The sequence below is a fragment of the Haplochromis burtoni genome, unplaced genomic scaffold (assembly GCF_018398535.1).
Source record: "Haplochromis burtoni strain Fernald_Lab_line unplaced genomic scaffold, NCSU_Asbu1 Contig_243, whole genome shotgun sequence".
Taxonomy (NCBI): Eukaryota; Metazoa; Chordata; class Actinopteri; order Cichliformes; family Cichlidae; genus Haplochromis; species Haplochromis burtoni.
The window spans coordinates 441,958-468,372 of record NW_024582604.1 but is presented as its reverse complement, the minus strand read 5'-3'; the positions used below and the strand labels follow the sequence as shown (position 1 = coordinate 468,372).

Below are 26,415 nucleotides of genomic sequence, written 5' to 3'. Positions count from 1 at the left end.
ATCAGGCATGCAAAAATCCCACTGGCTTTATACAAGACTTTGCCCACACCTGACCTCGTTAGTCCCTACCATTGAACAAAATAGGTCAACCCAAATAATACAATTCTAAACAAAGAACAGGAATAAAGTCCTTTCAAACAATCCTTTCAAAGAAAAAGGAAAAAGCTCCTCTCCAAGCTTTCTTCTTATTGGCTACTTCACACATATAGAAGGTTTAAACTGCACATGGGTGAGGCTGTGTGCCTGAGATGACCACAGTAGTGACAGCGTCTCTCTGTCAAGACCAGAAAACCGGCTGTTTGGAAAATGTGACGCCTGAACTTGGGGCTTAAAGGGATTACTTTTTACACACTGACCTGATAATTTGAAGATTTGGCCATGATCATGATAAGCTTTTAAATGGGGAAATATAATAGCACTGTCATAATACTTAAAGTACAAATGAAAATATAGAAATGAGTGTTGTATCAATTTAAAATGATACAATGAACTGCCTAAGGGAACTGTAAAAATTAATATAAATATGGAAAATACAGAGACATTCGATACAGACATCTGTAGAGACACAGAATTAATGAAAAGAATGCAATAATACATTAAGGCCACATATACAAGGAGAAGCGGAAAACAAACCACAAGGGGAGATATATCTCATCTCAGATAAGCAGTTAGGAAGATGCTTTAAAACAGTTGTGTCATTGCACTGTTAGAACTCAGTGCAATGAACTATCACAAACTATCACAAATTTCTGTCATTTTACACATTTATTGTGGAGTTTCACTGCACACACAGCCCACTTATGATCGAGTGGGCTGTCATGTCTCATCCAGTCATGCGGCACACAGCCCACTCGATCATAAGTGGGCTGTGTGTGGCCCACGATGTGAAACGAGTTTGACACCACTCTTTATAATATATGTTTTTTGTGGTTTATTTTCTTAAACAAATTTAACGAGTTAAGAAGAGAACAAACTTGGGGTTGGTTTTGTAATTCTAATGTTGCGTATAAAGAATCTGGCAACAGACTAAATAACGTCCTTGAAAAACTAAACTAAAAGTTGCGTTGTCTCTAGAAAAAGAATCGGAGATTGATGAAATCTTGAAAGCGTGTGGACTTTTTCCTCGCGAGTTAGATCGATCATGTCGCAGGTTGACTGTTCTCGTCTAGCAACGTGACGTCACGTCCGGTAAAAATGCGCCGATTGCCACATGACTGGATGAGACTGAACAGATGCACAGCAGCCCATCTTCATGAGCAGGCAGTCGTGAAAACTTCTCACGAGTCTTATCCGGATCCAGGAAGAGTAACGGCAGCTCACCTGCTCTCACTGCCGTGGAGCTTCATAATGCTCACATTACAACCTTAAGGACTCTGCAAGCCTGTTACTCTGAGGGAGAGGAGTGCGACAGACACGGCTCTGAATAACATGCTCTCCTCAGCCTGAGCTTCACTCTGTGTTTTGAAAGAAATGGCAACAAAAGGCAGGCTGGTGCTGCGGAGTGTGTTCAGAGGACTCAGAGCTCATGCTGTCTGGTATCAGAGCTCAGCTTCGACTCCCAGTCAAGGTCGGCTGCTGTGGAGACCTCAGCTCAGACATCTGAGCTGCTCATACGGACTCTGCGAGGCTGCTCCGCCCTCCACAGGTACTCATCAGCTGGCTGTACTCCAGCCTCTACACTGACGTGACGTGCGTGCGCCCAATGCCACTACTTCTACTGGTCTTCTACTGGTCTTCGCCTGTCTACATTTGTAGTTATTGGACAGGATTCTCAGTTGAGTCCAGCTTGTCCACATCATTCATGTTTCATTAGAATCCTTTAGAATCTTCCACTTTGTAGGAGACGTGTTTGCTTGTATTATCTAAGACTTTTGGACACTTTTATTATTTTGTAAAACATTTGTTCTTCCGTCTCTGTAAAAACTGTAATTCTATACATTTCTGCATATCTGTGAATGCGGCAGAAATTCACTTCAGTTTCAGTAAGTACTTAAAATGAGTATCAAAGTGTAACTTGTGACTTGTGTCCCAAATCCATCTTACGATCAGGTCCCAGCAGTCTGTCGTTCAGGAGTCACACCTGTGGAGAACTGCGATCAGATGATGCGGGGAAGAAAGTCACTCTGTGTGGCTGGGTCCAGTATCTCAGGTAGTCAGCCACTGGTTGATTGATATGACTGAGCCCCCAGTGTGTTTTACAGATGGCTGTAGTAACCCACTGTTGTACCTCTCTCCTGACCTCCAAAACCGAAAGTGTCCAATTTGGGTTAATCGCTCTATAAGACCTTTGCCGGTTCTTGTGTAATTTGGCGTTCCCCAGCCTTTTCTCCCTGTTTCCCTTGCTTAAGAATGGCTTCATGACAACCAGCTGAAAATGGTCAGGTGCAAGGACTGGACTGGAAATGAGTGAAAAAGCAGCAAACATCTTAAGAAAACCTCTGGGTGCTGGTTTAGCTCACTGGGATGAGCAGGCCGTATGTCTGAGAGTGGCCAGCACAGGTTTGAATCCGACCCGCAACCCTTTGCCACACGTGTTCCCCTCTCTCTCCGTCACTCTTCACTGTACTCTATCGAGTCAAAGCAGAAAAAGGCCAAAAAAAAATTTAAGTAAAACTCTGAAAGATCTCAAGAAAGCCAAGAGAACTAAGACCATCTTAAAAAAAGTTCTTTCATCATTCTTCAAAGGGTCTCATATAAATTTGAGAAACAGTATGTGTCTCTGCCCCCTACAGGCAGGACCTGTTCGTCATCCTGCGAGACTTCAGCGGCTTGACACAAATTCTAATTCCTCAGGAAGTATGGAAGAAAACAACAAAATACACTAACATTACCAATGAACGCTGTGCTGTAAAATAAAGAACTAAATAGTTTGTTTCCTCTGATTTAAGTCTCCAAGTACTTTGAAAGCCACGTTGTGCAATCTGACGCCCGAGTCTGTCATCAAGGTTACAGGAACAGTCAGGAACCGACCAGTGGGGCAGGAGAACAAGGTCTGTACGTGCTTCTGAAGGTGCAGTGAAACACCACCCACCTGCAGGGGGTGGTGAGGAAAGTCTAGTTCCTGTACTTTGAGTTTAACCCACATGGGCCAGGAATCCTAATTACTACAGCATCCAGTCACACTATGCTTAATATACTGAGTGCCTTAAAGTTTTAAACGTGGAAGGGGAAAAAAGTACCAACACTCTCTCATCAATATATTTCACTATATTTATCAAATAGCATAATAATGTTCTGTCCTTTAATGAACATAGTAAAGGACAGGGATCAGAAACTTTCTTTTCCAAGGAGTGACTGTCTGTCCTAAATAATCTGGTGAATTGATACCATTTCATCAATCTTAAATTGCTTTCTGTAGCAATATAATGAGACTTTTGGTGATTAGTCGCCTAATTCTGTTTTGAATCGTGTGTTTAAACCAGGAGATGCCGACAGGAGAGATCGAAGTCTTGGCAGAGAATGTGGAGGTCCTCAATGTGTGCCAGAAGCTGCCGTTTGAGATAAAAGACTTTGTCAAAGTAAGTAACTTAACGTTACATGGACGTGGACTATTGAGCACGCTGTAATAATTAATTTTTTTTTACTCACCAGAAGTCTGAGTCATTGCGGATGCAGTATCGCTACCTGGACCTGAGGTCATCACAGATGCAGAAGAACCTAAGACTGAGATCCCAGCTGGTGATGAAGATGAGGGAGTATCTCTGTAATGTGCACGGTATGGACAGCCATGTTTGTGTTCTGTCTTTAATTTGCCCAGACATAAAAGGTCACAGGACTGTCACTGATGTTGTTGCCTGTAAGAGGAAACCAGGTGCAGGAACTAATCTGTTCTTGCTGTAGCAAGCTCTGATTTTCATATGCTTTTTGCTGTTGTTGTTGTTTTGCTGTAATGAATAGGCTTTGTGGATGTGGAAACTCCCACTCTGTTCAAAAGGACACCAGGGGTAAGACATTTGTAGACATTTTTACCAGGTTAAAGAGCAGAAACTTGCACAACAATCCACCTTTAATGGTCTATAAGAACAGTTTCTAAAAAATTCTTTGGTTCTATTAAATATAAATATAATAGCAAAAACCTAATTTGGCTTCCATGTTATGGTTTCATATCTGATATTTTAATGAACTTAATGAGTGTTTGTGTTTTAGGGAGCCAAAGAGTTTGTGGTTCCCTCCAGAGAGCCAGGATTATTTTACTCTTTACCCCAGAGTCCACAGCAGTTTAAGCAGCTTCTCATGGTGGCTGGTGTAGACAGGTGGGTGCAGGCTCCATAATCTGCTATTTAACAGAAAGATGTTTGTTGTTTTTAAACGCTGCACTGGTCCAGATCGAAAACAGAGTTAAAAGGGAACGAATAGTGAGCATACAGTTCTGGTCACAAGTTTTCATCCACTCGTCGGGAGCATGAATGTCATGGTAATTTGGGGCTTTTAATGATGATGCACATACATGCGTCTTTAATGTATGTATGTACAAGGTTCTACAGTGTCTTTTAACGACTGGTTAGTGATCATGATTTTGCCCTTTTTGCCAGTATAAAAATGATTTTTTGACAGCATTCATTGGACTGACCAGCACTCAAGAATGGGGAAAGAACTCACTTAAGGTCTTGGAAGGAGACCTGTAGATGTATACAAACTGGGAAGGTCTGTTGGAGACCTTTCTAAACAACTGAATACTGCAAGATAATAAATGCAAACAACTGCATGTAAATGCAAATTGTTTGGATTGTCTGGAAGAAGACCAATTTCTCCCTCAGAGGAGAGGAAATTGATTAGGTTATTCAGGAAACAACCCAGGAAGCACAGGGCTTAAGACTGCCATGAACTTGAACATTAGTGCCACTTTCCCAAGCGAAACAAGTTTTATATTACATGGACTGAGAGGGTGCTGACCCAGAAAGTGAAGAGGTTTTATGGTTGGACGAGACAAAGATTGAGCTATTAGGCCACAATTACAAGGGGTATGTTTGGAGGATTAAGATCAGACTTTCAAATCTAAGAGGACCATACCAACCATCAAGCATGGTGGTGGTAGCATCAAGCTTTGGGGATGTTTTGCCACCAGTGATACGGGTAAATTGCCCAAAATAGAGAGAATAATATAGGAGGACTACTTCCAAATTTTTCAACAAATCCACAGCTGGACAGTTGAAACGGTCTTCCCAATACTGCAACCTCAACCTAGTTGAAAATTTGTTGGTTACACATAAAGGCTGGGACCAGGAAACCAACCAATTTAAATGAACTCTAAAAATTCTACCAAGAAGTGGTGGTCAAATATCCATCGAGAATTATGCCACAAGCTTGTTGACGGCTACTCAAAGCGTCTCGTCGAGGCAAAGCATTGTAAGGGACATTAGAGAAATAATAGTCAAGTTATATTTGTTATTAAAGATGTATGCTGTACATAAAGTACATGTATCATTCCACCCTGGGAAAAAACAGTTCAAAGAGGTTATTTAAAATTACTGTCACATTTATGTTCACGATGAGCGTCTGCAAACTTCTGACCACCATCAGCTAATAAGAAACCATTTTAACCTCCTAAGACCCGAACTCTTTCATGGCATGCATTTTTAATTTCTCTTTGATATTTGGGCTGATTGGGACCTGATGAATGTAAAAACAAACAATTACCAGTTGTTGTTTTGTTTTTTAACCTGATTTTTGTTTCTAAGAAAAATGAGCCACATATGAGGATATTTGTTTAAAATTTCGATAGAACAGTAGCAGTATAATGTCCTCGTAAGTGGATATCAGGCCCTTGTAGAGCAAAATTGAGTATTTTGTTCTAAATAACCCAAAATATGATGTCCACATATGTGGACCCCAGGTCCTAGGAGGTTAAAGCAAGTTTGCTATACCAGCCTTAAATGTGATGACTAGGCATGGAGCAAATACTGGAGATTCGTACTCTGTGTGTGAAACATGTACTTGGATAAAAGAGAAAAAAGCCTAGGGGTATTAATCTTATGTCACTGCCTATATACCGGGGAGAAGAACCAAAGGATGATTGCACTCCCATACTGAAATAAAGCACTTAGCCCTGACTGATTTCCACTGCTGACAGCTTTGCACACATAACAGAATTTTTAGAAGTCCACCACGTTAGAGTCAGAACCTGCTGTTAATGGCCAACAACCTCTGTCTTCTGTCTCCTCTGTGGCAGGTACTTTCAGATAGCCCGGTGCTACAGAGACGAAGGCTCCAAACCAGACAGGCAGCCTGAATTCACCCAGGTGAGATGGAATACACACAAGTTTGAAGCGCCACAGTTTAAAAAAAGAAAAATACATTTTTCAGTCTGTTTCAGACATGAGATATTTGAAATTGCTGGCCAACCTCCCATATATCTATTTACAAGTAGTCCTCTTCATGCATGTGTGACATATGCAGCACACGCGCAGCAGTGCAGGCAAATAGTTGTGTGCACACTCACAGACACAGCTGAACATGGACATTTAAAAAAAAAAACTAACAGGAGAAGTTGCAAAAGCTATCCAGAGCTCAGAGCCAACTGCGGTATGAGCAACAAATCAAAACAAATGACAGATTCGTGAAAAAGAGAAAACGACTGATGTCCTGTTAGCTTTGAGTATATGATTAAACTGTCCTTTCCTATACTGGGAGTCAAACCTCAGCTGCCTGTGTGAAAATCTGGAATCTTAACCACTAGAAGTTTGTTCAGTTTCTGAAATAAAATGTCTGACTTCAAACCCGATTTCGTACCACTTGTGTGTGTAGACCACCTGTTAGTTTTAATATTTTATCAGCTGACTGGTGCATTCAACAGCTAATTAAGCTGTGTAGTGTAGCTCACCTGCCTGAAGTACAGGTGAGCATACTGGGTGTTGAATCCAGGCCACTTGTGTGAAAAACAGGAATCCTAACATGTATCAAAATGTTATGCTTCAAATCTAATTGCGTGCCGTTCGTGCATGTAGTCCAGGATTCTCCTTCTCAAACTAATGTGACAAATTGGATATTTTTGTCCTCTGCTGAGCCTAAGCATTATGGATTTTTTTTTTTTTAAATCCACAAAAGTTGTATATAAAGGTACTGCTAAGATTTGATATTTTATCACCCCACTGTTGCATAAAACTGCTAAAAAATAATAATTTAAAATGCTAAGAAATGTAATAATAAAGTACTTAAAGGACTAATTAAAAAAAAAAAAAAATACAGAATAATTAAACTGTACTTTTTACATGGCAGCTCACTTCCCTGAAGTAAAGCACACACTATAATTTACTGTAAATCTTGATCGAGCCTGTCTCGATGTTTCAAGTTGATTCCAAAGCTCTTTTTTGTTTGGATCCTGCTGCTGCTGGAATTCTTTTACAGCTGTGAGTGAAAACATTGCAAACAATGATGTGCGTAATTTAAAAGGTTTGCTGATTTTGCACCAAAATAAGATTTGCAAACACATACTGGTGCCATCTTTGCTCCTGTGATATTTTATCACAGATTTCAATTCAGGATTGTGTGAGTACCATGTGTCTCTCCTGTAATCTGAGTACATATAGTCCGATTAGTCTGGCCCATAGACCGGCCTGTTGTCACATACATGTGACATGTTGGATCATGTCATGTTGTCTGAATTCTGAAAATCCTCTTGTCGTTTCTCCCAGGTGGACATCGAGATGTCTTTTGTGGACCAGGCAGGTATCATGTCACTGGTGGAGGGTTTGCTGCAGTACTCTTGGCCTGCAGAACGTGGTCCTCTTAAGGCTCCTTTCCAAACTCTGACATATGAAGAGGCCATGAGGGACTACGGTGTGGACAAACCCGACACCAGATTCAACATGAAGGTGTTTGATTTCTTGGGGTCCTAACTGAAACTATGTTCTTACTGAACATGCTACATCTTTTACTCTTTTGTTTAATGTACAACATGAGTGAATTATATGATTTTTTTATTTTTTTTATTTGTGCAGCTAATAGACCTCAGTCAGATCTTCCTTTCCACGGAAATTGAATTCCTCCAATCAGCTCTTGGCCAACCAGGAGGCTCCGTTCGGGCCGTCTGTGTCCCCAGTGGAGCAGTAAGAACAGAACCATTTCCTGTGGCAGAGAATGCTGAAAATGTAGAACAGAAGATATGTTTTTGTGCCACAAGAGAAGCTGACAACTCTCATATGTGAATTTGTGTGTCTCACATTATGTTTTCTTTCTTGTAACAGAAACTTTTCACTGGGAAGGATTTGGAAGAACTGAAACAAATAGCCAAGACTCAGTTTGGACAGGTAGGTCTCTTATCCTTTTCTTTCTTTTACGCCTCACGTTGTTCTGAGATAAACACTTGTGTGTTACAAACACTAGTCGAAAGTCACAAGTTGTGTTTTCTCCTCGTGCGTTAAGGAGCTGAGCCTGGTGCTGGTCAGAGCAGACGGGACATTGAAGTCTCCCCTGAAGAAGCTGCTGTCTTCGTCTGTCACAGACGAGCTGCTGAAGTGGACTGAAGCCAAGCCAGGAGACCTGCTTCTGATAGCAGCAGGCTCCCACCACACTGTTGTAAGAGGCTTGGTTTGAGTCAGCTGTCAAACAAAGAAGCACAGAGCTGATACAAACGCTCCCTTCATCTGACTCTCTTTTCTGCTCTCAGTGCCCATTGCTGGGTCATCTTCGCCTGCAGTGTGCAAAGCTCCTGGAGTCTCATGGTGTGGTCGTGCGTGACCCCTCAGCCTTCCACTTCCTGTGGGTCGTGGACTTTCCTCTCTTCTTGCCCAAAGAAGATGATCCAGAGGAGCTGGAATCAGCTCATCATCCATTTACTGCACCAGTGCCAGAGGACACACGGTTACTCTATACTGATCCACATAAGGTACTCGTGTAGTACTTTATTAGTTATTTTTAATTATGTAGAAAAATGCAGGATGTATCGTCTGTTTGTAAATTCTGTATTTCACAGGTTCGTGGTCAGCACTATGACCTGGTGTTAAATGGCTGTGAGATCGGAGGAGGCTCCATTCGCATCCACAAAGCCTCAGAGCAGTTTTATGTACTGAAGAATGTCCTTAAGGTCAGTGGCTTCCTCCATCTTGGTGCAGTTCAGTCTTTCACTTATGAAAGAGTGGGACGTTTCAGTGTTAACACTGTTTCCAACTGTTTTTGTATTTCAGGAGGACCCCGGACTTCTCTCCCACCTCCTCGAGGCCTTGGATTCAGGAGCGCCGCCTCATGGAGGCATTGCTCTGGGTGAGCTCAACTCTGCTCGATTTATCACTGAGCTCGTATATGACTTACATGTGTGCATACACTGGGTTTTTACTAACCACACAGTATCAACCTGATATCATTGCTTTCACTCTAAATACTGTTTGTAGGCGGTCCAGTTTCCCTAACCACTGAAAAGAGATCAGTGTATTTTCTTGAATTGCCCTTAGCACTAACACATATCCATGGCAACATGCTTGATTTTAGTTACACATGTTTCTCCATTAGTTGTATATAAATCCCCACTATAGCACTAACTGGGTAATTATTAGTGTTCCCATGCCATTCATTAGGCAGGTCATTCTTCAGCCCACAAACCACTGTCTCGTGCTACAACACCAGCAGCTAAAGTCCACATAATTATTTACAGTGCTGGGGCCCGTTCTTCGTACCTCGCTAAGTAAGTTAGCTGGATTAGATTGTTGACGATTTCGCGTGATCCTGGATCGTTCGGTTCCCCGAAGCTCATCCGGGACTTGCTGTCATAGCAACAGAGCCGTAAGCGTAAACCTGCTCGGGAGCAGGTTTACTTTATGTAAACAGGATTAGATCGCGGCCACGCAGGTATGTCCGCTTCATTTATACGAAAGCAACAGCGATATTCCACCACTGTTTCACCATAAATAAATAACATCAATGTAACTAAAGATAATGCAGCACTTGATCCTTGTATTGATGTCACACAGATACATACAGGTCATTTCCTAAAAAAGGGAAATGTACTATTAACATTCTATTACATGTATGTGATTATTACAGATGTAATTCATATTTCAGAGTAGCAATTGTAAATTACTTCGTGTAATCAAGATGAGAGACCACGGCTATAAAAGCGAAGGTGGATTTGGGAAGCCTGTCCGTATACGCGAGCAACCCATTGCGGAAGGTGCAAGATTGATAAGGAGAGTCCTCAGAATTCAGCGTATATTGCGGGATAGACAGGATCCTTTAGCTCAGCGCGACAGTGTGCTCATTGAGAGATATCGATATTCCCGTGAGGGTATTATTTACTTAACCAACTTGTTGACGAGGGGGTGCAGGACCACCACCTGTCTTTTTTTCCTCTGCCCTTTTCTTGGTTGCTGTTATGAACAAACTAACAGAGTATTACAGGCCAGTATTACCTTGCCAAGAGACGAAAAGCAATCTAAGAGATAAATATTACCATTCTGTAGAATACTCCTGTATTCCACTTTTACTTGTTCCCATGTTCTTGTGGGTCCTGTTGTGGCTCTAATGTGAAAGGGGATATAATATAACATATTATGATATAATATAATGCCATATGATATTGGACAATATAGTGTCATATGATAGATCTACCCTACCGCCTACTGGTGTTGGCCAGAGGGGCCGATGGCGCGATATGGCAGCCTGGCTACAACCGTAGCTGCCTCCACCAGTGTGTGAATGTGGGAGTGAATGAATAGTGGTATCGTAAAGCGCTTTGGGTGCCTTGGAGAGCGCTATATAAACCCAATCCATTATTATTATTATTATTAAATTACCTACGAGTTTGATTTGTCAGCAACTTTCTGCCAGCCCTCTCTCCTTGCTTTTGCAGCCTTTGCAGTGTTCTCTTGCGTTTTAATTAAACTCTGAAACTCCTGAAATCCCTCACTCATGAGTTCTTGCTCTGCTGCCGGAAAATACCGAGCACGCCCCTTCGACATTTTCGCCGACCAATCAGCGGGTTGCCGATCACTGTTTCTGCTATCGATGCGTAGCCCCTTTTACGACACCCAGTGATCGCGCATTACTTCATCCAGCTGTAGTAATCGTCAACAGCAGGTGTGTTCGGGGAACCGGATTAGCGAGCTCACGGTTAGCGCGATGATTTGATCTTGGATGTAGTAAGCGACGTACGAAGCACAGGCCCCTGGACCAAGACAATAAGGATGGATCAGTTTATAATTCATTTGTGGGATTTTTATTTTTTAGCTCATAACTGTATGAGATTTCTCAGAATGTTTGTTGTTCAAACTTAGAGTTAACATTTTTCTTATACTTCCTTTTTTTCCTTATCTGTTGTTTAATGTAATTTGTATTGGCATTTTTAAGACTGGTACACTGAACAGAGAAGGAGAGACACTTACAGTTGGATGGTACTTTTATTAAAATTTCTGGTCAATTTGTGCATCCGAGTTTGTGAATGAATAATTTAAGGCTGGTCTTTTCAGTTATATGGAGTTAACTGTGTGTGTTTGGTTTTTTTTCTTTTGGTTTTTTTTTTGGGGGGGGGTGTCCAATTTTGTTATTATATATTTTGTGCCATATCACAGCATCAGGCACCTTAAGGCACCTAATATTGTAAATACTCTCTAAAAAATAATACAGAGAGAACCCAACAATCTTGAAATGTCCTTTGAGCAAGCACTTGGTGACAGAGGGAAGGAAAAGCTCCTTTTTAACAGGAAGACACATCTAGCAGAACCAAGCTCAGGGAGGGGCGGTCATCTGCTGTGACAGGTTGGAGGGGAGGGACACAGGACAAAAGACATGCTGCAGAGACACAATCCAAACTGCTCTGTAGTTTGTGAGTCTTGTGGTTCTTTGTTTGGTATTTGTTTTGTGTGAAGTGTGTGAATAGAAATGATAAAGTTGAAAGCTGTACTTTCTGGTTTGACCACATGGTGGCAACACTGTCACTGTTTGTGTCATTAGCTGGCACACAGTGACACCTGAATAAGATGTTCAGAGCAGAGCAGCACCGGGCCTGAATGGAGTTTCAGTAACTGTGAGCAAGTCAGTTATTGTGCAAAATGATTTGGGTTTGGAAGATGTGACTTGACACATGCGCAGCAGTGCTGAACTTGTGTGACTCTTACTATTAGCCCATTTCAGCTGTACATGTATCTGTCTGTACCATTCAACTGAATACGATCAAGCTTTTTTCTGCCAGGTCCTTAGTATAAAATGCATGTATTGCGAAGCCTGCATGGACAATTGAACAGTGAATTCAGAGTAAATTGTGCAATATTGAACAGTATATTGATCAAGTTGTCTCTTTATTTCTTTATCCTTTTCTAGGTTTGGATCGACTGGTCTCAATAATAGTCGGAGCTCCCAGCATCCGCGACGTAATCGCCTTCCCCAAGTCATTCCGCGGTCATGACCTCATGAGCCGTGCACCCGACTTGGTGTCTGAAGAGGACCTGAAGTGTTACCACATTTCTGTTAAAATGCCAACAGAGCAAGGAAGAGAGGGAAAGTGATTAAGAAGAACCACAGACATCGAAGGATGTCTGTGTAGTCCCAGGTCTGGTGAGGCTGAGGAGATGTGCAGACTATCAGCAGACAGCAAAAAGACTTTGAGGCTGTAAGATCTGTGCCAGATGGCAAAACAACAGAGACAAGAGATACTTGTGGCTGCACTGATGCTGCCGTCCCTCTATGTTTGTGGTCCTTCGTATCAAGTTTTTTTAGATATTTATATCTTTTTACTGATTCTGTTCAGCTGCTTATTATGGGGTGGTTTGGTGTACATGTTCAAATGAGGCATTATATGAAATAATAATAAATCTATAATGTCATTGTTTTTGATGCCAAGAAGTTCAATTTCAGCATGTGCAGAACTTTAAAATCCAAAAGTCAGAGATTCTCACTTATGATCTTCTGTGTAATGTAAATAAAAACAGCAAGCAATGATTTGAAAATGACAAACCCATATTTTAGTCTCAGTACGTGTATCATTTCATGGGAAATATTAGCTCAGTTTGAATTTGATGGTCGCTAGATACAACTAACAGGTCAGAAACAATAATGAGAGCATCTTAGTGAATCTGTTTCTTAGAAGTAAGAATGGGATAGAGGTTCACCAGTTGGAAGAACACTGTTTACAAATTATGGAATGATTTCAGAATCATTTCCTAATTGTAAAATTGTGATAACTGAAATTTTTTTTTCATATCGGTGCATAAATATACCAGAATCTGGAGAAATCTCTGTGCGCAACAATTAGGCTGAAATTTGTGTGTGTGATTAGTGCATGGACTCAGGAGTAATCCCAGAACTGTGAACACAGTTTGCTGTGGCACCAAAATATATTGATTAAAGCAAAGAAGAAGCCATATATGAATATGATCCAAAAGCACTGCTGTGTTAATAAAATTGACTGAGGCAAAGTGGAAACTGTTCTGTGGCCACATAAATCTAGCAACTGGCCAACTTTGATAGTAATCTGGATTCGTAAAATAAATTAGTATAGAGTATAGATAAATAATAAACATGTTTATTTTTTCATTCGTTTATTAAAATAAACGGGAGGTTTGCACATACTGTAGGCGCATCCGTCACTGTCAGTGCACAGTATGTGTAGTGTTACATAAAACTTGTGAATTTGTCTACTGAAGATATTGTTTTTAGTGCATGTCATTCACCTTTAACTAAAAAGGGAACCAGTTTCTCCTAAAAAAGAAAAGAAATAAGGAAGTCACTTATTAGAGACTTTGCAAGCCTAAAAGCTATATGCTTGCAAAGTCAATATTATGCATTTATAACTCGCTAATATGCATAAGAAGTCAAATTAGGATAGCATTAGGATAAAAAAGAACCCAATTTTAGTAAAAATATTAAAAACTAATAATTTTCATAAATCATGAACATTTTTGTGACAAAATATGATTTTTTTGTTAGGTAAAGATCGGTTTCCAAAGCGTATCTAATATTTATTGGCTATAGTAAGTTTTTTTTAATCATCCTAATGTATTTTTTCTAAATGGAAGAATTTTAGTAGTAATAAAAATAAGTGCTATCTGGAAGTTTAACGGCAGTTTTAAAAAAAAAATGTCAAGACGCAGAAGAACTGACAGCAGTGACGAAAGCAGCAATAACCCGGAAGGGAAGTGAGCAGTCGCGACATCTGTAGGTGCATAGGGAAAATGAGTGAACAGAGGTGTGTTTGTTCTGCTGTGAACACTTGGCTCGTTTCAGTTAGTTAACAGCGAGAACCAGGAGCGGGGGAACTGTCCAAGAATCGGAATGTCGTTCTAAACGGGAGCGGTGGCCTCGTTTTTGGGTGAATTCTCTCAGACATGTCGGACGATGCTAAACGGCTAGTCAGCTGCTAAAAAATAGCCAGTGTGTTGGGTTATTTGACAGCTTGTTTCCTAGCTTTGTTTTAGCACAGTCGACGTGTTTATCAGAAGATTAGCTGGCAGTTGTGAGGCAACGCGGATCTAGGTTTTCGTGACTGGCGGCGGGGGACAGCCACGTCAGCTAGCTCCTGTAAGCACTTATGTGCTTTTATTTTGGATTTGAGTAATCATTTTCCGGCTAAAAAACCCGAAAAGACTCTCCGTGTAGCCATGGCTCCGATGGGTATCCGGTTGTCACCGCTCGGTGTGGCGGTGTTCTGTCTCCTTGGAGTCGGTGTCATCTACCACCTGTATTCCGGAGTCATCTCCAGCCGCCTGGCTGCCTTCAGGTCCCAGACTCCCCTCTCAACACAGTAAGTGGTAAAACGTGATAAAACTTGACACTGCTCGTAGAGTGTCTGTCTGTGGTTTTATTCTCATGTACATGTCTCTAAAATGCATTTATTTTCTTGTCAGCTGACACAATTCTTTGTTAATAGCTGAAGCGCGCGAGTTTATCTGGTGACAGTATGACGCTAAAGAACTGTGCTGATGCGTGTTCGTAATTTCGCCAAAGTTCAGTAAATTCTCTCCCTGACGTTCTTATTCGCACACATTTGTATGGGATCTGCTGTTAGTGAGCCCTACAACTGCAGCATACACTTTATACCAGGGGTGCCCAATCCCAGTCCACGAGGGCCGGTGTCCCTGCAGGTTTTAGATGTGTCCTTGATCCATCACAGCTGATTTAAATGGATAAATGACCTTCTCAACATGTCTTGAAGTTCTCCAGAGGCCTGGTAATGAACTAATCATGTGATTCAGGTGTGTTGACCCAGGGTGAGATCTAAAACCTGCAGGGACACCGGCCCTCGCGGACTGGGATTGGGGGACCCCTGCTTTAAACTATCTGTGCTCCTGGTATGCTGCCAGCGGGGCAGTCCAACCAGATTAACCCGTCACATGTCTGCACCGTGCACAATACATCATACATGGCGTCTGCAGGTGTCAGTGGTTTTATGTACCATTCCCTCACAAGGAAACTACCTGTAAGGTTTCTTAGAAAGGAACCTATTAACACCTTCTGGCAGATGGTCTCAGGTTTATTGATGTAATTGTAACTCAAACTCTGATGTTAATCTTCATGGTTGAGCTGAAATCTGGTCAGAATGAAGAAGGTGCACATATGTGACAGGTTAATCTGGTTGGACTTCCCCGTTGGCAGCGTACAGGGAGAGCTCACTAACATCCACTCTGAGAACAGATAGCAGTTGGTACCTCACTGTCACCAGGTAATCTGAAACACAGGCTCATATCACTCTTACATTTACATGTAACACTTGACAGTTTCAGGCAGTAAAATTAAAGTATAAGTGTCTTTATTTTTCAATAAGTTAAGGAAATAACTTGCCACAGTTTCAATGGATTTAGTTCTGCTCAAGGCTGTCACTTCATGCAGCCCCACTATGATGCAGGGCTTTGTGAGGCACATGCAACATGTGGCAGGGCTCTTTGTTCTGAACTTGACTCTGAATGATTTTGCCTGTGCAGTTGGCTTTGTTGTCCTGCAGAATGAATATGCCTTTCTAAACGACTCTGTGTAGTTTAGGGGGAAAAAAATAGAGAGAGAGAACTGGCTTTAGTTAAGAGGGCTGTAATCAGTGTGGGTTTTGTGAATACTGTGATAGCACTGGTATGTTTTGTTTAAAAAAATGCCTAGGACTAGCCTTGATGTAGTTCTGTGACACTGTTTGAAACTAAACACTGCCTCAGCCCATTTTAAAATCTCCAAATCTTTGGCTAAATACCCACACCTATAATCACAAGGCTAAGATGAAGCTATGTCATCCCCTTTCTAGTTCTTTATTGACAAGACCAGTCAGCAAATGAAGAATAACATTCAGTACTGCGCAAAAGTCTTGATCCAGCCTTCATTTCTTACTAAAAAAATGTTAAATAGCTGCAGCAATTTATTGAAACATGCAAGCATACAACAAAAACATGTTTGTGTAATTTCAAAAAGTTTGAAATGCTGAACTCTCTTAGGTAATCTCTCCTATAATTTCTTTAAGTAGTCGAAGGACATTCAAAGTTCTTCTTTGGATGTTGGCTGCGTTTTGTTCCGTTCTCTTGTCAAAATCATCCCACCCTGAGTCAATAATGTTTAAGCCCCAGCTCCAAGGATGCCAATCCATGATTGATGATGTTCATTTGTCCATTTTTCTATCCGGGTACTCTTTTACTACGTTTGCAGAGTCTTTGGCATCTTTTTCATGCTGAAAAATGAAAGAGTTTAAGATACTGCTTATCTTTATTTTTTAGGCCCACTTTTTCTTTTGTCCTCTACTTGTTTAGATTCCTCAACATTATTTTGCTAACGATGCACTTCGTACCATGCAGAGATAGTCCAGGTTTTCAGCTAAAAGCTGATAAGCATTTTATTATTCGATGCCTTTCAACCTGTTATCTTGGGTATTTTTGTAACTTCAACTAAAGAAATTGGAGTAAACTGTATTTTTGAGATTTATTTTACTGCTGCTAATAAAGTGCTTAAATAGAACTTAAAATTGGCTCTTTGCTAAGTTGTCTTTCATGTGTAGGCAGAACGCTGGCTCATCACTTGAGCTGGATGCCTTTTTTATGTGTGGATGATTTATATGTCAGTGTTAAGTGGTTTAAGAAAGAAAGAAACGTATTCATCTCACAATGATCAGGTTCAAATACTGGACTGAAAATGAGTGAAATGTCAGAGGTCATTCAAGCTCCCATTTCAACAACATTGAATTATTAAATAGTTACCAGAAATGTCAACCTGGCTGGTGTGCGTGTGAATTTTTATTAGCGATCACCCAATAGCAACATTAATCATTGTCATTAAGGTAGTGGCTACCAGACTGTAGTTGGATAAAAGATCAATAAATATTGCAGGCTGAATGGTTTGCATATTGAGCTGTGGCAGAGCGGACACATGGCTGGCTGTGTGGAGGACCAAAGAGTGAAATCCAGAACGGAGCAGTCAAATCAGACTGTTTGAGGCCTGAAGAGCTGCGACTGAGGCAGAGCAGTGTGAACTTTTTTTCTTTTTTTTTCAGTTGTTTTTATTTTGGCATAAGCTCACTTTATGCAAAGTTCATTTTTAATATTTTCATAGTGCTGCTCTTTTATAATGGTAAAAAAATGGTAAATGGCCTGTATTTATATAGCGCTTTACATATCCAGTCATCCACCCATTCACACACTCACACATAATAATTAAATGATTTGGATGTGTTAGGTATTGTATTGTTTGCTGTACCCTTTGTTTATTAGTAGGTTCTAAAATATAATTTACTGTCATGATCTGTAATGAAATGATTAAAACCTCCAAACGTGATCCTAAATACGTAGCTGAGTAAAACTAACGTGTAACTGGGAAAATTTGATAAAAGTTAACAAGCTTACTTTGTCAAGAAATGATGTACTTGTCATTACTGCTATTACTTCGAGATGAGCTCAAACCTTTCCCCATAGTATCAAAAGTACTACTAAATATTATTGAGTTTGAAATTCTAGCATCATATAAAACCCGATAAGGCTCATACATTAGCTGTGCAGGTTAGCTGTGAGGAAAAGTTCATTGGGAAGCTAACGATCCTTGTTTTGTCCATTTATCCATGCAGGCAGAGAAGAACAGTGGATTTGAGGGACCTGTTGGCTGTCTCAGTGGAGGCAGCAGAACTAGGTGGCAAAGAGGTAAGAGTTCAATTTTATTTAAGCCCCATATGACTGAAAATAAAATTTCTCACCACTGACAAATTTGTGTCAATCTCCGATTGTAGTTAAATATTGATGTTTTTATGTTTCAAAAGAAAAAACCTTTCTAAACGACTCCTTCACAGATATCAAGCAAACCGTCTGCAAAGTGTAGAATAAACTGGATAATGAATGAATTTATAGAGAAAAGTAAGCCACACACAGCCATCATTAGCTGGTGAAAATGTGAGCTTTGTTTTGCTTTGTAAATCTCTCTAGGTAAAGCAGGTGCGTGAAGAAAATGTCCTGCAGGAGAAATCAAAGGGCAAAACAAAGGAAGGAGCTAACGATCCACTCACTATGGGCGACCTGCAGTCTCACAGAAAGATGTTTTACCTACTGAAGAACACATTCCCTGAAGTTACGGTGAGCCCAGATTTCTTTACTTCTGCATGCTGCCTTGAAATCTCCTGGGAAAACACAAATTATCTTGCCTTGTATTTGTTGGCAGGTGAGGGCTCTCATTTATAAGCGGCTCCACAAATCTGGGAGTTAAATCACAAACTGGGACTAATCTCCCTCTCTGTGTGTTTGTTTTTAGGTGAACAGTGAAGAACACGACAACATGGAGGATAATTCAATACAATGGAGCCAGAACATTCCAGGTGCAATAAGTGAGAAGTTTAAGGGGAACAGTGACATTCCAGTCGGGAGCATTACTGTGTGGATCGATCCCCTAGACGCGACACAGGAATACACAGGTGTGCATATCACTGACGCTCAGCCAGCCTCATCTCATACTGATATCATATTTGAAGTTCCACAGGAGAATGGTATATTCAACTAATAGTGTGGCAGCTTGTGTGCTCTCAGTGAGGTTTTTCTTATTTTGTGTATAGAGGGTTTGTGTGTGTCTGTTTATTCTATTCAAAATGGGACACGCACTCTAGGGTGGTTGGGCATGGCCGAGCTAAGATCCTGTGGGACTTCCAGATACGGATTGGCTAACCAACCGGACATAGTAGTGGTGGACAAGCAGAGGAAGACGGCTGTAGTGATAGATGTAGCAATACTTAATGACAGCAACATCAGGAAGAAAGAACACGAGACGCTCGAGAAATACTGAGAGAAAGGCTCGAGAAGATGTGGAGGGGGAAGGCAACAGTAGTCCATGGTAATTGGAGCGCTCGGTGCAGTAACCCTGTCTCGAAAACATGTAATTAATACCCATTTCTTGAATTGAATCTGCAAAAATAATAAATATATTTTCATAGGCATTAAATAGTATTTCTGCACCAAAAAGAGGATTCTGAAAGTGCTGTTAGATGGAAACGTGGTGTATTTTGGCATGGTGTGGACAAGAGAACATAAGACAAATAAATAAGGGATTGCTCAAGTCTTTTGCACAATACTGTATAAAATCATTTGTTGGAAATTGATTAAAAGAAATCCAGTTACACAAGTTCAGTAAAGATCTGTTTGTTTCCTCGACACAAGACCATTGAACATGCTCAGAATTGCACAACTGAGATGTTTTGGTTTATTCTAAAGCTCATTATTTGTTAAATAAAGAAAAATATATCTTGATAAAATGTCTTTACAGTCAGTATTGTTATATAAAACAGTGTTATATAACAACAATTGACCTCTTTATTAATAAAGAGCAGGAGACACTCCGCTGCATTCTCGTTTTAATATAAATTAATAATTTATATTAAAATGAGATTAAAATTGAATAATAATTTATTTGTAAAATATATCAAGTCATTAGCATTCTTTCTCATGTTGTACCCGGGTAACAGTTTAAATGTTGGCCTGTTTCGTTGGCAGCCTCCCAGATGGAGGAACACGCTGGGTGCTGATGTGTATTTGTGAGACTGACTCTGTGAACGTGTCCTTATGTATGCGCATACTGAGTCTCTGTGGGTGACAGGCTGTGCACATGACCTACTTTAGTTTAAAATTAGTATGCTGGTTGCTGTACGCTTGAAAAGCGTGCAGTGGGCGGTAATTAAAGCAGAAGTGTGTTTAGAGATGATTCGTTGATTTAGGTGACTGACAATGAGTCGCCGACGTCCAACGTTTCCACCGGCCACAGTGACGTGTTCTAAACTGAAGCATGTTGATTTCTTAAGAAGTAGCATGTGAGGCTGCGGAAAGGCTTTCAGTGCCATGCAAATGTAATATGAAAGTGATACTTGTATTGTGCTGGGATCCATAACTGTGTTATTAAGGAACATTTCTGTGGAAAAAGTAAAGCCAGAGAGAGTCATTTTCAAACGCTTGTATATCAAGCTTAAACATTTAAACTGCCACGGGACCCTTTAGGTTTTAACAACAGCATAAATTATTGTTGTGATTCATGCATTTTATTCTAGATTAAGATGTCCTTTTATCCGTTTCTGTCTTATCCTCATTCTGCCTCTTTGCTCATCTGTCCACAGAGAATCTGGTGAAATATGTGACCACCATGGTGTGTGTGGCTGTAGATGGTAAACCTGTGATTGGAGTTGTACACCAGCCCTTTGCTGGCTTCACTGGTAAGGTTAAGTGCTTCAGCCGCTTTCACATTAAACAAGGCTCCACATTTTATTGTTACACGTCCAGTCCAATAATATAAGGTCATTGTTGAGCGAAGTCAGCTTCTTGGGTGATTGGCCAAGTCCATCACTTGGTGAGTTTTCAGGGGCGTTTTCTTTTTCTAAGTTATTGGTCTTCCCATTTGGGAAGTCATCTTGGTAAATAAGTAAACTGTAAAGCACAACTGGGTCGCAGTTGCTGTGTTACGGTGCAGAAGCAGCAAATTCTGGTGCTACACAGTTAATCAAATGTCAAGTGCCGGAAACCATTCGTTCCTCTTCCTTTGGAGCTTGGCCAATAGAGGCTGGCTCTAAAAGTATCACGTTCTCTGTAGACTTCCCTGTTACAATGCCCAATTTGGCCATAAAGAATTTTTAATAGGCTGGTATAAAAACCTGTTGTGCTGTCAGTGGATATTTCTCACTTCAGCAGCTGTACAGGGTTGAATATGTTTACAACTTACCTCTGGATTTTCTTAAGGACTACTGTTATTAGGGGCATGGCTGCTTGGACTGACAGTTGAAGGCACAGGCAGCTCTATCTGATGGATGTCTGCGAGGCGTCACCTTCGTTAATAGTTTGGCTATTTTGCTGTGAGGCACCGAACACCCGATACACTTTGTGCATACATTGTACGTTTAAAAAAAAAAAAAAAGCTTCTTGCTCTGCATTTTGAAGCCTCTGTGTTCGTGTCTCAGCTCCTAAAAACAGATCTCCCTCTTTATCTTCTAAACATTCACCAGCTGCTAATGCAATGAGCAGCATACACCATTTTAAAGCCAAAATAATCCAGAAGACTTACTGTGTTTATTTGTATTCAGAGCACCACTATTACACTGCACACACCTGCATATTGGCATTTGTCAATCACTTGGAAAAGTTGAACATATACAAAAAACATGTGTAACTTTGGGCCAAATTGCTTTAAATGTATTTGGGGTTTTTTGCAAACATTTATTTGAACATTTATTTATTTATTTTAAATGTAAAAGACTTTTTCTCTCTCTGAAAAAGAGACATTTACAGCTTCTTCCGTCTCTCTGTGTACTTTTCATCATTCCTTCAGCCTGGGCGGTCGTAGGTCATGGGTCAAATGTGAATCGCCGCTCATCCTACAACGCCAGCCCTAAGAAAGTGATAGTATCACGTTCTCACTCTGGAAAAGTTAAAAATCGTATTCGGAATGCTTTTGGAAACAGCACAACAATCATAGAAGCAGGTGGAGCAGGTGAGTGGTCCTTTACATTTATTTAATATTTAAAAGTCAAAGGCTTTAATTGCACTAAATGTCTAGTTTTCAAATCCATTTTCCATTCACACAAAGACTTTGTGTTGCAGTCAGTTAGTTAGTTTCTATAATTTAAGAAAATACACTGCACAGTGTGTTTTTATTGTTGCTTTTTTTCCCCTAATGTATGTTTTTAAATTTTAAAATTTTTCCTTTTTTCCTGCTTTCAAACACCAGTACAAGATGTCATACCTCAGCTATGGCGGATGAGGATGCTAACATGGTTTAATATTTCTGTCTTTCTCAGGATACAAAGTGCTGTCACTGCTGGACACACATTCAAGTGAGACAAGCCTTACAGAGGAGGCAGATGTTTACGTCCACACCACCGTTATTAAGAAGTGGGACATCTGTGCTGGTGCTGCACTACTGACTGAACTGGGTAACGTAGCAAAGATTTTTTTCAGCCTGTCCTGTTTTCCCACTTCATGAAATTAACAAGAGCATTGTGAGATGGTACGTCTCAGACGAGGCTAAAAAGATCACTACACAATAAGCACGAGTCCTCGTCAAGAAGCTTCTGGTTCCAGTTTCATTTGAAAAGATTTAATACATTATTCTATTTTTATATAACTGTCCATAATATTTTGGACAATCCAAACAGCAAACTGAACCAATCATGCAGCCTCCTTAATGAAAGTAACAGTTTCACCTTAGGCTGCATGTTGGCTTAACTACACCTAAACAGATACTTCAAAAGAAATGAAATACTAAATGCAGCTGTATTGTTGTCCAATGACCATTTCAATCATGTGATCACTGTGATTGTAGGGGGCCAAATGACAACTCTAAAGGGAGAGAACATCGACTACAGAGGAGCTCCAGAAAATGAAGGAGGACTGGTGGCCAGTGTAGGTATAGATCACGAGGCCTTACTGAAAAGACTACGAGGTAACACAGACAATGACAAGCAGTGAAACACACGGAGACAGGGCCATAGGTGGTTTGATTAGGGTGACACAGCAGCCAGCAAGAGTGGGCTGGAAACATAATCAGGCCTGCATGATTTCATCATCATGGGACACCAAACATCTACCATCAAGTTGCACTGGAGTCACAATTACCAGCATGGACAAAAGAGCAGGACTGTGGAGCCAAATTGGCTCTGACTGGAAACTGCAACAGCTGGCACAATGGCTCTGAATACTCACTCCTCTGAAAGCATACTTTCTTGCAGCGTGGAGAACCGACATGTCTTCCTTTTGTCAGGAACTTGCATACAAGGACATACAGTGGAAAACAACCCCCCACCCCCCAAACTGAGGAGCACAACACTGAACACTGCAACAAAACCCACAGAGGAACATCTCTGGTGTTCATCGTCTTTATCACAACAATCAGAAGAGAAAACAAGAATAAGAAAAGAACATGTTACAGGCAAGCACACTAGAAGACTCATCAAGATTGAGTAATCCCCCTCCTTATTATTATTATTAGTAGTAGTAGTTGTAGTAGTACTAATAGTACCATAGTAGTATTATTTGAGACTGGGCAAATACACTCCATATGTCTTCATATCATAAACTTCCACTGTAATATGGGGTTAACTACCCTATGTTATATGAACACATCACAGTTCACTTGGTGTAATAGTTTACTTTGCTGTTCTTGATCACACTTGAGCTGCAGGTCTATCAAACTGTAGTCCAGGGTCTCTTGTAATATATACACCCATCCATCCTCTTCCGCTTATCCTTGTCAGGGTCGTGGGAGGGCTGCAGCCTATCTCAGCTACACTGTAAAATATATTCAGTCATGAGTCAGTCAGCACATGTATTTCACAAGATGTAGTCCAAAATGTCTGCTTCTACTCCTATAAAAATCAAAAGGCTATTTGCGGTCTGATCCTGGGACAAATACAAATTGATGATGTAGCATGCTCCTGACCTGATAGACCACCTTTGGGCTTGGACACTGAAAGCTGCTTTTTAGTCTGCGAGTTGTGACTCACGGCCTGTTTCTATTCATCCTGAGAGCTGCATGAAGGTTTGGTCGTTTCGACACAGGTTGTGATGTTTGCTCTCTGTGAAGTCCAAATATGAACTCCCAGAGAGTATGGGAGTCTGATATGACTGCAAGATTGAACAACCATACCAGATTTAAATTGGATTATTATTTTTAAATGTGTACAGTAAAGGGACTTTTTCCCACACCACATGATGTCCTTCCTTTCTCTTTCAGTGATGGGAGCTTTAATCAGCTAAAATAATGCAAAAGTTCCTATATTTCTGCATTCATCTTCAGATTCCTGCAAATACATGAGTCAGACTTGGCGTGATGTCAATCAGCACCTTCTCAGCTACTTCACACAGCGTCACCGCCACCGTTTTACATACATGAGCAGAACATCAAAGCTAAAGACTACAGATTATACAGCAAGGGGATCTCACCTCTGCCGAGAGCAGTGTATAAGTCCCACCACATAAGCTCAGTCAAAATCATTGACATCAATTTAAAAGCAGACCATCACAAGAAAATCAATCGTGTGTTTCAGTGGTGTCATGTTGCCATCAGCTAAATGTAAGTTTTCTAAAAAACCTTTCATAGAGAAATGTATTTCACAGATGTGTATGTAAAACAACCCGAGATGGACTGATGTATATTGTCTCCAGTTTGAAATCAATTTCTGCTACTGTGCAGTCTACACACTTGGAAAATTAATTGACGGGAAAAACTGCTGAAATGCCGGTGCCAGATTTGGTGGATGCTAAACTGTACACTGACTCCATGTGCATGGTTTTGAATTTTGATTAGCCTTTTAATTCTCTAAGTACTTCATCATACTGAAAATGTTGAACCTCTTCCTGCTTACTGCTCTGAAATCTTTCTGTACCGTCTGTCTGATATTTCTATAACCCCTGAAGCTGGACTGTTTCACTGTGAAATAATGCTACATTGTGAAAAATCCCAGCGAAATACAAAGTCAAGGATGTGTCTTGAGCTTGTGAGTGACCTGTTCCTTTAGTTTGACTTGGGACCTTTTTGGTTGTTCCAAAAGTTCAATGGTGGGATTGGTCTGTTACAGACTGATGGTACTGCAGCTGTTTGAAGGCTGTTAGATGTTGGGTTTGCTAAGTGTAAAATATACAGTGTGACAAATTTCCATTGTACCTGATTTGAGTATGTTTGATCTGCACTAAACTAGACTGTCAATGAATGTTTCTATGCTAACATCGGTTGATATACCAAGCGTCATTCTCTGTAGGCAGTTTAAGAGGGATTAGAGAGACTTTTCAAGTACTTGGGTAATGTTTCTTTGTGTTTGTGTTTTTGTGAGTGCTGTACATTGCCTTACTTTGTGCTTTTGTGTGAGAACTGTTTTCTAAGCTGGTGGCTCCATAAGGAGCTGCAAGAAATCTAAAGTCATTTTAACACAAGAACACATGTGTGCTACATATAAGAACGTACAACTGTGGAAAATATCCTGAGCTGATTTTCTGAGGTGAAGATTTTTTCTGCATAAAGTCTGCAGTAGATTTTTTTTTTTATTTTTTTTAATTTTTTTTTTAAATTTACTCAAGCGTTAAATCTTTTTCTCTTCCCAAATGGTTAAAAAATGGAAAGTAAATTCCCAGATATCTTGGCCTTGACTGAATGTGAACCAGTTGTGATGATATGTTGTTTGTTTGGAACCAGAAAACCTTGGAACTTCATGTGTGAAAATATAGACAGAGCCTACTCATCTTGAATTTGTTTTGTTTTATTCTGTGTGGTTATCTGGCTGTCCCTGCCTTTCTAACAAGAGTAGGCTCAATTTGCATTTGGTTCGGACGGGGGATTCGCATTTTATTCAAAATAAAACTAATAACAAATGACTTGTGATTGGAGTGGGGTAGCAATGAGTTGATAGCCACTTCAGTTTACTGGTTTTAAATACTGTGTCTTCTATAGGACTCTGACACCTGTTTAAATCGTTCTGGTTCCAGCCATACAGAGGTCAAATCAGTTGTGTGGTTAACCTGACCACTCACTCTGCCTCTAACCAGCACATAAGGGCAATAATAATAAACTGTTTCTTTGAATTTGGAAGCTGGGTGGCATATTTATTCCAGTGTCGTCTGGGGCTTTTTACATGAAAGGGTAGTGGACAACTAAATCAGAAGCAATTAATGAAAGTTGGTGTGCTATTTAAAGGCTATGAAGTGAGGGTTACTGCCAGGTGCTTTGCTCTGTGAGTGATTAATCATTCTTTTGCTGTGAATTCTCAATAAAGCATATGTGTGCATGAAGGAATGGGCTGCGTAGTCTTTCATATTACTGTAGCAGACACATGGTAGCACTGAAACGGTTCAAGCATGATATAAAAATAGCACTTTTGTAGAGTTTTAATAACATAAGAAATTCAGATAGAAAGAAGAAAAAGTGTTTGAATACATCGCTGGTTTCAGGCGTGGTGGTTCCATGGTGTAATGGTTAGCACTCTGGACTCTGAATCCAGCGATCCGAGTTCAAATCTCGGTGGAACCTGGTTGTTTTTAAGCTGCATGTCAAGTTAACTCGGACGGATCTGTAATAAATACAGTT

At 40.5% G+C, this 26,415-nt stretch overlaps 2 protein-coding genes and 1 non-coding gene across 3 annotated transcripts; all 3 read left to right on the top strand.

The window, feature by feature from the left end:
* The first annotated feature begins 1,191 nt into the window (after positions 1–1,191).
* Positions 1,192–12,749, top strand: dars2 (aspartyl-tRNA synthetase 2, mitochondrial). The gene is made up of 17 exons (XM_005938194.3): positions 1,192–1,645; positions 2,050–2,149; positions 2,733–2,796; positions 2,889–2,990; positions 3,423–3,518; positions 3,592–3,715; positions 3,898–3,944; positions 4,147–4,253; positions 6,170–6,239; positions 7,632–7,811; positions 7,938–8,045; positions 8,184–8,246; positions 8,362–8,514; positions 8,606–8,824; positions 8,912–9,022; positions 9,123–9,198; positions 12,247–12,749. The coding sequence occupies exons 1-17, from the start codon at positions 1,471–1,473 to the stop codon at positions 12,429–12,431; spliced, it is 1,980 nt and encodes a 659-aa protein (XP_005938256.1). The 5' UTR covers positions 1,192–1,470; the 3' UTR covers positions 12,432–12,749.
* A 1,286-nt stretch (positions 12,750–14,035) lies between these two features.
* Positions 14,036–26,120, top strand: bpnt2 (3'(2'), 5'-bisphosphate nucleotidase 2). Its single transcript, XM_005938195.3, has 8 exons — positions 14,036–14,665; positions 17,951–18,023; positions 18,303–18,449; positions 18,625–18,784; positions 20,468–20,563; positions 21,670–21,831; positions 22,139–22,273; positions 22,663–26,120. Exons 1-8 carry the CDS (start codon positions 14,523–14,525, stop codon positions 22,806–22,808), a joined length of 1,062 nt encoding a protein of 353 aa, XP_005938257.1. The 5' UTR covers positions 14,036–14,522; the 3' UTR covers positions 22,809–26,120.
* Positions 26,121–26,286: 166 nt separating this feature from the next.
* trnaq-cug lies at positions 26,287–26,358 on the top strand. Its single transcript has one exon. It is a non-coding gene; the product is annotated as a tRNA-Gln (tRNA).
* The last annotated feature ends 57 nt before the right edge of the window (positions 26,359–26,415 follow it).

Excerpts from the sequence above, each read along its gene's own strand:
- dars2 (XM_005938194.3), top strand. The coding sequence starts at position 1,471 with ATGGCAACAAAAGGCAGGCTGGTGCTGCGGAGTGTGTTCAGAGGACTC. Across the intron at positions 2,797-2,888 it reads AAATTCTAATTCCTCAGGAA|TCTCCAAGTACTTTGAAAGC; the intron begins GTATGGAAGAAA and ends CTCTGATTTAAG. Across the intron at positions 6,240-7,631 it reads GGCAGCCTGAATTCACCCAG|GTGGACATCGAGATGTCTTT; the intron begins GTGAGATGGAAT and ends CGTTTCTCCCAG.
- bpnt2 (XM_005938195.3), top strand. The coding sequence starts at position 14,523 with ATGGCTCCGATGGGTATCCGGTTGTCACCGCTCGGTGTGGCGGTGTTC. Across the intron at positions 18,024-18,302 it reads CAGAACTAGGTGGCAAAGAG|GTAAAGCAGGTGCGTGAAGA; the intron begins GTAAGAGTTCAA and ends AAATCTCTCTAG. Across the intron at positions 21,832-22,138 it reads CATAGAAGCAGGTGGAGCAG|GATACAAAGTGCTGTCACTG; the intron begins GTGAGTGGTCCT and ends TGTCTTTCTCAG.